Source organism: Geotrypetes seraphini, chromosome 11 (genome assembly GCF_902459505.1).
Source record: "Geotrypetes seraphini chromosome 11, aGeoSer1.1, whole genome shotgun sequence".
Classification (NCBI taxonomy): domain Eukaryota; kingdom Metazoa; phylum Chordata; class Amphibia; order Gymnophiona; family Dermophiidae; genus Geotrypetes; species Geotrypetes seraphini.
In genome coordinates, this window is record NC_047094.1 from 66,679,434 (window position 1) to 66,693,885 (window position 14,452).

A 14,452-nucleotide genomic window follows, 5' to 3' on the forward strand; every position below is an offset into this window, starting at 1 on the left:
TCGCGGCGGTCAACAATGTGCTCTTTGCGACCCTGTCGGCTCTCCCGCTGATGTCACTTCTGGGTGCCGCGCATAAGAAGTGATATCAGAGGTAGAGCTGAGGGGGTCATGAGTATCACGTTGTTGACCGCCATGAGCAACAACTTCAACCAGAGGTACGAGGGAAGGGGGGGGATGCGCATCAGGCGGGATCGGGGAAGGAGCGAGGAGCACGCATGGCAGGCAAGATTGGGGAAGAAGCTGGGGGGGGCGCACACAGCAGGAGAAGGATTGGGAAGGGGCGGAGATGAGGATGGGGGAGGGGCATCACCGCCTCAGCTGCATCTCCCCCTTTCTATGCCATTTATGAGGATACTCCAAGAAATTGTAGAATTTTATAAGCAGTGCATAGTTAGGCTGTGGAATCTGTTGCTGGAGGATGTGGTCAAGGAAACTAATATAGCAGAATTCAAAAGTAGATTGGACAAGCTCCTGGAGGAAAAGTCCCATGAAAATTACTATCCAGTTAGATTTGGGAGAGCCATTGTTCATCTCTCGAAATAAACTGCATGAAATAAATCTTCTTTCTGGGATCTGCTGCTGGATACTTGTGACCTGGGCTGGATACTGTCAGAGACAGGATGCTGGGTGCGATAGACCTTTGTCTGACTCAGCATGACTTTTCATATTTTTGTCATATTTGTCATCTTCTGCTTTCCTTCTTTAAAGTCATATTTTCTTTTCCTCCCTCTCTTCCTCTTAGTTATGGGTACGAGTACAGTAGATGGGGATAATTTAAATTAAAACCCCCTTCTCACTGGCTTGGGCCAGTGAGAAGGGGGTTCTACCTTCTGCTTTGGAGATGAGAAAGCAAGTCCTGACAGGTTTCAGACTGGCAGTGTGGTGTGACCTAGCAGAGACCTAACACTGATAGTAGGGGCAGGTTTCTTGGTGGGGGAGGGGGGGGGTGTAGTACAGGTTTGCTGCTGGTGTGGGCACTTGGAGTAGTTTTTCTATGAGTGTGAATAGAGCACTTACCCATTATATTCAGAAACGTCATTGACTGCAGGTTTCTGTCAATTAAGGTCATTATGATGATGTACTTGCCAATGTCACTTCTCTGGATATCAGAGATCTCTAAGGAGCCGCTAGGGAATGCCTTCTCCCGGCCAGTGAACTGAAGTCCCGGTTCAGTGACGTTTCTGGAAGGGTCATAGATCAGGATAATATTTTCTGGGATCTGGGACTCTTTGTACCATGTTACTCTCTGGATTGAATCACCAAATGCCAAACTCATCAATACTTTCTCTCCTTCTTTTGGCAGCCGAGGGCTCAAATCAATTTGAAAATCGTTCGCAGAGCAAGGTCGGATTCCTAGATTCAGCAAAACTGAGGGAGGTTGTGTGGGAAAGGAAGCAAAGAAGGAGAAAGGCAGAAAAAGATTTAGAGAGGAGGGTACAGAGAAAGAGATAGACAGGCAAAAAAATTTTAGTGGAAAAATTCACATTACAAAGTGATTGAGTGAGTGAGGAGAGGGAGTGATATCCCCTCACTGCATCTTTTTAGCAAGATACACAAAATGCAATAAATTCCCTCCTTGACTACAGGAAAAAAAACTGTTCAATACATTATAATCAGTTACAATGAGAATGAATAAGAGAAATGCAATTTGGATTTTTTTGGGGAAGGACTTCTATATTGCCTTTATAAAATAGATGCCTTTTGGGACATTTCAAGAAAATCTGAAAATCTTCACTCCCAAAAATTTTCTATGGGTGCAAACAAAATTATAATGTTTATAAGGATCTTCAGACCACCGCTCGAGTATCTTAACTCGCAGGGGTCCTAATCCTCATTAGTCCCCAAAATATTATTTCTAATTCATTTAATTTATTTTAGTTTAATTTTAAAATAGTTTATTGAAGATTACTTAGCTTTCTCTTTATTCATTCCCCTTGCTTGCCGACGCGTTCCAATATAGTTAATCAAGGTCAGGGATACATGGACAAATTCAGTCCTAAAGACTACATAGTAATAGCTGTCATTAAGCATATAGTATGTGTTCTGTTACCAGTTTAATGGCTAGTTATATATCTAAAGCTAGATCTGCTATGTATCTGTCACCATTTAGGAGAGTAGTTACTAAGGTGTGGAAAATATTGGTATTTTACCTTACTTTGTTCTCCCATGGAAGTAACTAACCTGCGTTATCTCTGTACTGAAGGCTGGTAACTCCCAATGGTACATGCAACACGTGATCAACTTCGAAATCTGTGTTATTCATGGCCCTGATGATGCTCCGGAGAACATTCTTAAAGGTGCCAGTGGTAATTAATTACACCCCACCCCTGAAAGCCAGAGCCCTCTCCTCCACTGGATCACACTCCACCCCCGAAGGCATTACTTATCCTCCCTCCCTGTGTGTCTGTCATAATTAGATTGTAAGCTCTTGTGAGCAGGGACTGTCTCTTGTGTGTTTAATGTACAGCGCTGCATGCACCTGGTAGTGCTTTAAAAATAATAAATTCTAGTAGTAGCAGTATAAATGGGCAGGAACAATCAACAGTTGCTCCTTCCCCCTAAGATATTGAGCTTAAAATAGCTCTAGATGACCCTACTAGTAGTACCACGAGGTCAGCTGACATCATTATAAACCTGGAGCTGAGGGGAACGGATGGCTGCGGATTGTTTCTGCTCCCTACCCTAGGCACAAGGGAAACACAGGGAATGCAGGTTCAATAGCAGGGTGAAACTTGCCTTCAGAGGGATAGGGGATTGGGGTTCAATGGCAGGGAGGGGCTTGGGGTGAAGGGATAGACAATTACCACCAGATCCTTTAAGAATGCTGTCTGGGGTACCAGGATTTATATTTGCAGCCTGGTACTCTAGGGAGGAAAAAAAACAATGCTAGCTTTGATTTGGCATTATTTTGTAGGATTCAAAATTTGTGGAGTTTACTGCAAGCTGAATTATTTAATTTGCATAATAGTGAAATTTTCATCTCACTATTACATGTTCTGTGGTAACTTAAACTAACATGTGTGACAGTAATAAAAGCCTGATGTTCCTATTTAATATGCATTAAGGCCATATTGCACTTTAGGGAGGATATTAACATGGGTTACTATTAAGATGGGCTATTTTACTGGTAATCTCAATTATTAGAAACTATCCCCCTTCCTTTTAGAAAGGTGTGGTAGCATTTGCCATGCAGCAAATGCTCCAATGCCCACTGAATCCCTATGGGTGTCGGAGCAATTACCGCAGTCCACCGTGATAATCGCCTTTGTAAAAAGGGGTCTAAATCACTTAATGCAAGACAATCTCTACTTCAAGAAGCAGGTGGAAGCTTGGCTTTTCATCCAGACCTTTAATGGAAGAAATAACTAACACACAAGGAGTGACACCGGCTGTACATACAATAGCAGGACATGTTTATCCATTCCTATCCTAGCTAAGATAATTTTCAAGCACCATTGTGACCTCATGTGCAACTTACTTTAATTTAGTCCCCTTATTTTATTACTCCTGTTATTCTAGCGTATCTGTCTGTACTGTATGTTCCATCTTTTCTTACACTCAGTGCTATCTATTAAAATATGTTTTGTCACATATTGTGTGGACACTGTAATGTAGCATATTATGCCATACTTTGCATTGTTATTTGAATATTTTAACTGTTGTACTTTCTAGTGCTTAAGTTTGATTTATTCTTGCTGGACACTGCCTTGTTTGAATTCCTTCAGAAAAAGACAGTATATAAAGTCTAATAAACATATGTATATAAATAAATATATAAATCTCATTGCATAAAATGAGACCTGTGCTAAAACAGCATGATATGTTATAATACATCTTAACAGTAGCCCATGCTAACTACAACCTTAAGTAACTACCCCTTAAAATTGATAACTTAGGGCTTCTTTTACTAAGCTGCGATAGCGTTTTTAAAGGACGCAGAGTTGTTGTGCGTGCTAAATCTGAGCTACGCGACTAGAACTAATGCCAGCTCAATGCTGGCATTAGCGTCTAGCATGCATGCTAAAACCGCTATCGCAGCTTAGATGTTCAGCAGCAGAGCAGCTGAATTTTGCTGCTAAATGTATATTATTTTGTCTGACTCTCTGGAGCTATATGTACCTTTGACTATTTTGTGAATAACATGGCTAAAGTTTTACATGCAAGGGGGTGTACACCAGAGATTTAAGAGAAGATTTAAAAACAAAACAGAAAAGGTTCTGGCTAATATTCAAAGCGATTTAGCCAGCTGCTGACCAGTTAAGTTGCTTGGTTGGGGCTAGTCGCTAATTTTAAGTGGCACATATCCTACTAAGTGGCACTGAAATTCACAGTTGGCGCCTAACTCAAAGACGGCTATGTTGAGCGCTTTCTGGGGATGGAGTCAACACTTGGCCGCTTACGTGTTGATATTCATCCCTTAAATGTTTATGTAATCAGGTTTTCTATTCCACATTTACCTATTCACCTCAAGGTCAGATTCCATTACAAGAGGTTGGGTCAATTACCCAGACAGTCACAATGGACAGTTTGACACACACATTCAATAGAGTTGCTAGAACAGGTAGATCAGTACATTTATGCTTCTTTAATGTTTTAATGTACAGTTCTGCATACATCTAGCAGCACTATAGAAATGATAAGTAGTAGTAGTTATTAATACAGTTAGGTCATGTACATAGTTACAAGTAGGTCATCGTTGGCTCATTGTTATGTTCCAGGAGTTGAATTAGACAGTAGAAATTGACTTTTACAATTACAATTTCAATTATTTCAGGGTTGCTCCCTGTCTTGGTACAGAAATGCTTTTAAGAGTTTTCTGAACCTCAGATAGTGATCACAAGATTGTAGTATAAGTGGTAGTTGGTTTCAGCATTTTGTTAGTTGATATTGGATGGATAAGGTAATTTGCTTGGTAAACTTTATATTGTTGCATGCTGGGAATTTTAAGTGGAAAATATTTCTGGTGGGATATCTGTTGGAGGTACCCTGGAGTAGGATGGCCAACTCTAGTGCATAAATGGGAATCACATACACGTCTGTCTTATCTTTCTGTGTTAACCAATGGCCGCTTAATACCTATGTGATGTAAATGCGCATGAGTCAAGTCTCTTTCATTTAAAAGGAAGCTCTGGAATGAGAGGGCTTAGGATGAAGTTAAGAGGTGATAGGCTCAGGAGTAATCTAAGGAAATACTTCTTTACAGAAAGGGTGGTAGATGCTTGGAACAGTCTCCTGGAAGAGGTGTTAGAGACAGAGACTATGTCTGAATTCAAGAAAGCCTGGGATAGGCACGTGAGATCGCTTAAAGAGAGGAAGAGATAATAGTTAATGCAGAGGGGTAGACTGGATGGGCCATTTGGGCTTTATCTGCCATCATGTTTCTGTATCGAGTTAAGTGGCAATATGCTAGCTGGCTCAAAAATAACCATATATTCAAAGCCGAAGTCCGAACAGGGCCCAGCTTTCAATATCCAGGAAAAACAACATCGGCAGTGAGCAAAATACTCCCTGCCTCCAGCTGAATATTTTTTTTTATGAAGACAGAGAGTGGGAACAGTGTCAAATCCAATTCAGACAATTAAGACAATTGTATTTGCTATTTAATAATTTTTTGTGGAGAGGCAGAGAATGCAAAGTGGTTCCATCTTCTTCCAGCTCAGTGCAAACAGTACTAGGATCCTGGTATCATGAGCCTTCATTTGCAACTTTTGTTAATTTTTTTCGCTTATTTTTAATATTTTAAATTTTATTTGAAGTATAATTACACAACAACAAAATAAAATACATTTATGAAAATCAGTATACTTAAAAGAAAGAAAAAAACCCTCACAATGATTACCATAATATGAACATAAGTATCCCACAGTGCAAAAGGAATTCCAAGGTTATCAAGGAAATAAAAGAAAAAAACCCTGACAATGACGTTCATACATCCTTATTCAATCTCCAGTCATCACATCAGAAGTCACACTTACTTGCATTATACATGCATTGTAATATTCTCATTCATACAACAGGCCCACACACTTTGAATTGAGGCCCACCAAGCAGTAACACAGTTGTGATGTGGCTAGTAGGTATCACTAAACCCCACCAATTGAAGACTCCCAGCATCTCTCCTTCACCTATCCTTTCCCCCCTCCAGACAATAGGAGTTATCTAAAATCTATTTGTTCAGCTCGTGATATCGGAAGCAAGCAGCAATTCATACCTGCTGCTAGCACTGTCCTCAAACCTTCCTTCTGATGCAACTTCCTGTCCAAGGAGTTCCATTAGAGGAGAGGTTTGGGGCTGGCGTGAGCAATAGGTATGAGTCGCTGCTTGTTTCCAGCGAAGAGCAAAAGGACATAAAAGATTCTGGGGGTTGAGAGATTTCAGTTAAAAGACTCTAGAACATCTGGGAGGGGAAAGGGAAGGAGAGATGCCAGGCAGGAAAGGGGGTTCTCATGACTACTACCCACTTTGGGCTCAGGCACACCCAAAATAGGGTGTGAGGAAATGTCCCTGATTCAAACAAAATTCAGGGGGGAAGGGGGAAGGGATAATTCTATAACCCAGGCACTAACATTCAGGCATGTGTTACACACATGTTAGAATACTAGCATACATGTGCATTCATATGCATAATTGCCATCATCCATGCTGCCTAAGTGCTATCCTGCAAATACCCCTTGAATTTACGTAGTGTTTATTTGCAAGGGAGTGTACATAGGAGTGGAATATGGGTGGGAGGTAGGCTGTGAAGCAGAACTTATAGTGTTAGCATTTTAGCATTGCTATCAGGGTGCTGGAATTATGGCTGAAACAATTTTGGACACGCAAATGGTGGTAACCACATAGAGTGGATGGGAAATCCCACAGGGCCCCTGAGCCTGGAGGAGTGGGGGGCTAAGCTAGAGAGCTGCATGGGATGGATTGGTGCCCTTTGGCACCCTTCAGTAATTCAGTTCATCCGCATTTGCTCTCTTCAAAAGGCTGCGGGGAACAGTTCTTACACGCTGCCTGAGGATGACCTGGAAGCGTTCTCTCTGACATGTTTTGCATTAGAGGGAATAATTCCAGGTCAGCCCCTGGCAGTGTGTAGAAACCGCTGCTCATGGCCTCTTGAAGAGGTAGGAGAGACTGAGAATAAAAAGAAATGCTGCAAGGAGGGGGAGAGAGGAGAACTATTATGTGGAGAATATTATATGTGGGGCCCCCTCAATATTTTTTGCCCAAAGGCCCCCAATGATCTAGCTATGACACTCTGCACAAGTCCATATACATCTGCATTGGAACAGGTGTGCTTGTGTGCATTAGTGTATATGCACCATAGGGGCTGGTTCTGTGTGTCTATTTTGCATAAAACCAAGCCTAAGGAAGAGGCTGCTTAATTTGCTGGAACCCCCCTAGGACGAAGATTGGGGCATTGGGCATCATCGGTGTCTGACATCAACCACTGCCACTGGGACATCTCTATTTAAGGAGAGAACACCAGTGGTTTTTCAGAAGAGGCTGCTTAATTTGCCAGAATCCCCCGGGGACTTACGTCATTCCTCACAGCTGAGACAATCTCTATTTAAAGCAATAGCACCAATGGCTTTTTGGAAGAGGCCACTTAATTTGCCAGAACCACCCGCCCCTCCGGGACCAAAATTGGGGCATCATATGGTGGTATCTGATATCATGTGCCACTGCCAGGACATCTGTATATAAGGAGAGAGCACCAGTGGCTCACAGTCACTGACTAAATGGCCACAAGGAGCACGCCAGGCCCCTTAGGAGCCTTGAGGAGCTTGAAATTTGCTGGAAGGAGTTGGAAATTCTGGTCCTCTATCTTTCTCTTATTTTCTTTTTTTTAATTATAAATAATGGTTAAGCGTAAAGGGAAGGTTAAGAACACAAGAACCCCAAAGCCGTCAGTTCCTAAGTACAAATATGTCTGAATTAAGGTGCCTTCTTCTGTTCTAAATGAACTGTTTCTAGTGCTTCTTTGAGTGAAGGAGAATGTTCCACCTCTTCCCCTCCTTTTACTCCTGTAGGTCCCATAAGGATATCTTCCCAAGATTGTGTTGTCCCTGCGGGCAAAATAACTACAGATTTGAATACACTGCCTTCCTTGGAACTAAGTGCTGTTTGTGATATTCTGACAGCAGTGGGTTGTCCTAACCTGAGTAAATCAATAGATCAACCTCAGGATATTACTTTGAAAGATATCTGGTAAGTGGTGGTTAGGACTGAGGAGTGTATCAAATACTACTATACCACAACTTTGTAGTTTTTCTCAGCAGAGTTGACAAGTTTCATGATATGGACTCAAACTGTAGCCTGATGGACACTCAACTGTCACAAATCCCTTCATCTATGATTAATTACCAATCAGCTTCTTCAGCTTTTGTTAAAGACAGTTTGTTGATCCACAGGCAACTGGAATTTCTAGAAAATTGTATTCGCTGAAGAACATTACATATTTTGAATTTTACTTTGTGTCACCTTTTGTCTCCTGAGATATTATTACATAGATATCTGAAGACGATATTACAGTTAGTTAGAAAAAGTGATTATTTCTGAATATAGATATGGGGTGGCAATGAGGGGGTCAAGGAGGAGCCAATTTAGAATCATTTAATTTCACTAATTTCCTAGAATCCTCTCAGGAGGATATTACCACAAGGGCTACCCTTCAGGTTACCCTCTCGCCTGAACAGGAAAAAAAAAAATAAATTTTAAAGCTGTATTTTTGGAAGAAAGATGTTCAGTTTTGTGGTCACCCATTCTGAATTTTTTCCAGATATGGCTAGGACCACACAGCTGTGTTGTCCAGAGTTTTTGAAACTGAAAGACAGGTTAACAGCGATAGGAGAAGTATTCTTCCTACAATTTCCCTGTAAATTTTTGATAACATTGAATTCCATAAGATATATTTACTTTGATCCTACCCAGTTTGAAAGATTATTAATTGAAAAAGAAGCATTTGTTGTGGGGTAAATATGAGTGAAATAAAGAGAGAATGTTGAAGATGGGGTGGAGTTTATTCTGATAAGTTTAAATTTCATGTATAATATTTTAATATTTTCTGTCCCTTCACGTGGACTATGATTTATTTGTATTTCATTTTTGTGTGACATATACTGTATATGTTGTAAATGCAAATAAATACAAATTCAAGCCTAAATTGCCCATTTTTATAATCATGATATGCAGAGTGAGAAGTTATAGGGATTTGAAAAGGAAGTAGACTGTGGGTTTTTGTGTTTTTTCTGATGCATGTGAGATTTTTCACCAGCTGAAACATGGGAAGTAAATAATTCTGTTATGGGAAATCACAAAAGTGCTGTCCTGAATGTTTTGTAGTGTGTGTTTTGGGGAAGTAGAGCAAGTCACTGGGAGGCTCAACTGAGTTTCTGTCCCCTCAAGGTGAAATCCTGCCTGGTCATCAAAATGTAGGCAACAGATTTCCTCAAACTGTGAGATAATCTATAAGAACATGCATAGAATACTGGCATAAACTGGCATCGGATGGTGTACCTACATTAAGATGTACATTTATGCCAAGTCTATGGCTGGCTTAAATGGACATCCCTAGATGTGGCATATACATTAATTTACAATTTTCTATAAGTGGTCTGCATAATGCTGGCCAAACTCAACACACTCATGCCTCTCCCCTTTGAGCATCTCCTTGCATTTACTTGCTAAACCATTTGAGTGTGTAAATACAGAATACCAGTTAGGCGATATACTGCCATTTACACTCATAAGTGTACAGTTTCCCACCTGAATGACAGTATTTGATATATTTAAATGAGCAAATGGTGTTTAAATTTGGGTAACCTGTTAAGGAATGAGAGGTTATAGGTCTACGCCTCTTAGCTTACCTGTGAGGATAAAGACTTTCATTGCAAGAACCCATGTTCTGTGACTCCGTCTACTACAGAACACAAACTCCATCCCAGAGGAAGCACTTCAGGTTTCCCTGGAAGAGATAGATTGTGACTGGATCTGTTCAGAGTAGATTCTATCTGCAAAGGAAGGGAAGGAGTCTCATCTTTCTAATTCCCTCCATAGAGAGCCAGCTTTTTATTGAGCAAAGAAGAACCAGTACAGCTGAGTTTAGGGACAGTAATGCAGTAGACTTTCAGTTAACCGGCACCTATGAGGATTGGTAGATGCTGGATAAATGTAGTTTTTGGTTGCTTGAGAGTTACTATTAAAAATTAGGCTTGACTAATACTATACACCAGTGTTTCTCAACCTACGGTACAGGCAACCTTTTGGGGGTACGTGACCTGGCTGCAGCCAGGAATCTCTCCCTGCCTGCCCCCCCACCCCCGCTGAAGCTGCTGCCGTTGGGATGCCTCCCTGCCTCAGTCTGCATTCCCACTACACAATCCTCCACCCCCGAAGCCGACCCGGAGCTGGCACACTCCATCCCAAACTCCATAGCAGGGACTGGCCATGGCCATGTGCAGCAGCCGGCCCATGAGACTTCCCCCCGACGTCAGAGAGAAAGTCCCGGGCCAGTCAGGCAGTGATTGGCTGGCCCGGGACTTTCTCTCCTACGTCAGAACGTCATGGCTAGATTGATAACAGGAACATCAAGATATGAGCACATTACGCCATATCTTTGACAACTTCACAGGTTGCTAGTTAATGACCTTTTCATGTGCAGGGGTAAAACTATGAAATGCCCTTGTTGGCCAAATTCGGAAATGCAGTGACGTGTTCATTTAGAAAACTGTTAAAAACACAATTAGTTGTTGATGAATTTTCTGAGTATTGATTGTTGTTAGAATTAATGCTGTCTGTTTCTACTTGTCCTGATTTGTTTTAACATTTTATGTATGTAACCATTTTGTTAACCGTTTTGATATAAAACGGTATAGAAATTTTTTAAAATAAATAAATAATAAGATTAGATTGTGTGTTTATGAAAAATGGATGGAAGAAATTGCATTACAATTAGTACTATATTATGGGAGTGGATTCAGGGGTGGAGTTTGGGTGGGTCTGGGGTGGAGCTTGGGCGGGGGTACTCGGTTGGTATTTGTTAGGCTTAGGAGGTACTTGGCTTGAAAAGGTTAAGAAATACTGCTATACACCATACTATAAACCACAACAAAGCAAAAAAACAAAAGAAAAACTGCAGACCAAAATGTACATGATGCAGGCTATGTTTATTGTACCAAATGTTAATGCAGTTACTAATATCACCTTATTACAAACCAAGGGACCCCTTTGACACGCAGCTCCTGATTGGTGAGGCCCAACATTAGTACAGGAAGAAGCGGTCGGAGCATACCGTGAGTTATTTACTTCACTCGCCGACATTCCGGCTGTCCTCTCCTGTCTCCCCTGCTAAAAAACGTATTCGTAGTTTTTCAACATTTGCGGGGGTTCCTGAAACAGTACCCCTGTGAATATCGGGGGAGTATTATACCTGCAGATTAAGCAGACACAAGCAATTGAGTGTATTATGTATTTTTGGTGAGTTTCTAAGTGAAGGAATGTGCAGCCTTTTGATTTGAAACTTATGGATAAAAATACAATATGAAATTTGTCTCAAAATGCACAGGTTGAAAAATCACCCCTAAAAGTGACTTTTTTGAGATATCAAGCAGGATTTGAACACTGGTCTGCTGATTTCCAGGAATGTATGAAGCCAAACAGAAATTCAGAGGGGTCAATACCAAATGATGCAATCTAAACTAAATTAAACTAAACCTTAAGTTTATATACCGCATCCTATCCATGAAAATAGAGCTCGGCATGGTTTACAAAAATTTAATAAAGGAATAAAGCACATTGAGTTTGGTGGATTGAGAATAGGGGAGGAGGAGAGCTTTACATTTTTGTGAAAAGACTGGTTTTCAGATGCTTACGGAGTAGTTGGAAGGAGACCTGAGTCCGCAGTGGGGTAGTAAGGTTATTTCAAAGCCCTGTAATTTTCCAGCAGGAAATTGTCCAATCCTTTCTTGAACCCCAGTACCGTACTCTGCCCTATTACGCTCTCTGGAAGTACATTCCAGGTGTCCACCACACATTGGGTAAAGAAGAACTTCCTAGCATTCGTTTTGAATCTGTCCCCTTTCAACTTTTCTGAATGCCCTCTTGTTCTTTTATTATTCGAAAGTTTGAAGAATTTGTCCCTGTCTACTCTCTCTATGCCCTTCATAATCTTGTAAGTCTCTATATCCCCTCTAAATCTCTTCTCCTCCAGGGAAAAGAGTCCCAGTTTCTCCAATCTCTCAGTGTATGAAAGGTTTTTCCATCCCCTTTATCAGACGCGACGCTCTCCTCTGAACCCTCTCGAGTAATGACATCCACAAGTGTTCCAAAAATCTCTTTACTTGAAGAGGGGATGTCTCAGCTGATTTCCAGACCATTATAATAATCATCAAGCCATTTTCTTCCCCCAGAATCTGTTCTGTGCCCAACTGTGATCCTTTGCTACATCAGCACTTTTTCAGTGTTACTACTGGAATATCAGCACCACAGATATATTGTCAGCTCCCTTGATAAGATACTCTGTGCCTTCCTTCTGTATAAATATATTTTTTGATTGATCCATGCAGACATAAGGTAGTAATACAAAGTTCTGTGTACTCACATAATTTCTTTTGCTGAGAGGATCTCTCACTGTTTCCAAGGCAGGCAAAGAGCTAACTTTGTGTGGCAGAGGATGCTACAGTTCTGTTCAAACAGGCTGGAGTAGAATTTCTTGTCTTTCCTAATCTCTTCACTGAGAGATTTGGGGAAGCGTAGGTCATGAACACACACACCCAGCCACCAATTTATAAATCCTCAACTCCTTAATTAAAAGAGCTCAGGAGAGATGCACTCTGTGTGACTTTCTTGTGGGAAGTAGAGCAGATGCTGGTAGGAATAATCTCTGGATGTCTGTATCTCCGTGTAACAGAGATCAAACACTGTGAAAACAGTTTTTTTAAGGATAAGCTTTATGTGTTACAGGTGAAGTCTCATCTGTTCCATCTCTGAAGCTCTCCTCTCTGTTGTTTCCTCTTGTGTGGTAGTTAATTGCATAATGAGGAACTGGGAGGATGGAAACGGCTTGTGATGCAAAGTTTAAGGAGTATTACACAACATATATGAAACTCAACTTCTCAGAAAAAAAAAAAAGAATATGTAGAAATGATGTAAAAAAACATCTGCTCATGATGCAGAGTTCTCTGTAGTTGTCCCTCATCATTCTTGGAAAGGGGCTAATGCACCCTGTGCCCTGTTATGCTTTCATTCTTACTTTGTTGACAAGTGGTAAGATGACAAATGAGAAGATGTAGGTTGGCTGTCTATGGGCTTAAGGAAATATACCTAGTAAAGTATGGAGTACATTTAATGAAAACCCATATGGATAAAGTATAACAAAACGAACCCCCTTCATTATTAATGCGTAGCATGGGTTATAGCGCCAGCATTGATGGTAACTGCTCCGATGCTCATAGAATTCCTACCAGCGTTGGGGCAGTTGCCACCGCTGCTGGCGCTATAACCCACGCTACGCGTTAGTAAAGGAGAGGATAAATTAGCATACTGTATTTTGATCATTCAGTTTGCTTAAGAATCCCAAACAAATGAGTGTGTAAAGTGCTCAGTACCTTGTTTCCTGCAATTGAGTTGCAATGAAAACATCAAGGGACCATCATGGCACTGTTACTATCCCACGTAACACATTTATATGATTGAGTATAGAAATGGGGAAATAAAATAACAGCACTTATCTGTTATTCCCAATATTGAGGCCCCTGTTTAATACATGGAGCGACTCAGCAGTCTAACAATTGCCAATATCGTGACTACTTGTGAACAATGTGCTCCACCTTGTGGCTGCTCATGAAGATACAAATATCATAAACAATAGCTAATCCACGGAATCTCCTCTACCCAGATTTGAGTTTCGCTGGGGGACTTCTTCAGGAGGAGAAGCAACTTAGCTGTGTTGCTAAAATAATTTTTTTTAAAACCCCTTTAGTGTGCTTGATATATACCCTTTTTAAAAGCACATTCAAAGCATATTTTGACTAAACACCATACATACACTGTTACTCGATGTTACCCCACAATATTCACATAATACTTGCTTAATAAATTACTATAACATTCACTCACTGGTAGAAGAATCCAACTAGGACATCCTGAAATGTCATTAATTTCAAATTCCCAATCCTTCAACAACAACTGCTACAATGCCGGCTTGAAAAACAAGCCATGAACATATAAACCAGTTCAGGAAAACGTAATTACCATACGTTAACATTCTTCTGGTTAGCTTTGATGGCTTTTCTTTGTTTTTTCATAACTGTCTTCCCAGATTCGACTGTTCGTTTTACATTTTCTCCCTATCTGTCCTGTCCAGCATCTGTTCCCCTTGAACTTCTCCCATCTGTGTCCCTATCCATTCCCCTGCATCTCTCTGTCAGACTCACCCCTTTTCAAGCAATGTCCCTGTGTCTAG

The 14,452-nt window shown here is 40.9% G+C and overlaps 1 protein-coding gene across 2 annotated transcripts in view; it reads right to left on the reverse strand.

The window, feature by feature from the left end:
- Positions 1 to 12,947, reverse strand: part of LOC117369137 (carcinoembryonic antigen-related cell adhesion molecule 4-like) — a 31,599-nt gene extending 18,652 nt beyond the window's left edge. Inside the window, exons 1-3 of one of the 2 annotated variants that reach the window (XM_033963183.1) lie at positions 12,590 to 12,947; positions 9,858 to 9,955; positions 1,018 to 1,368 (exon numbers count right to left, since the gene is read on the reverse strand). In XM_033963183.1, the coding sequence (XP_033819074.1) occupies positions 1,018 to 1,368; positions 9,858 to 9,930 (424 nt within the window). In that variant the 5' untranslated portion in view covers positions 9,931 to 9,955; positions 12,590 to 12,947. Of the gene's footprint in view, positions 1 to 1,017; positions 1,369 to 9,857; positions 10,002 to 12,589 lie in introns of both variants that reach the window. The other variant, XM_033963182.1, reaches the window with a different exon arrangement.
- Positions 12,948 to 14,452: the final 1,505 nt, after the last annotated feature.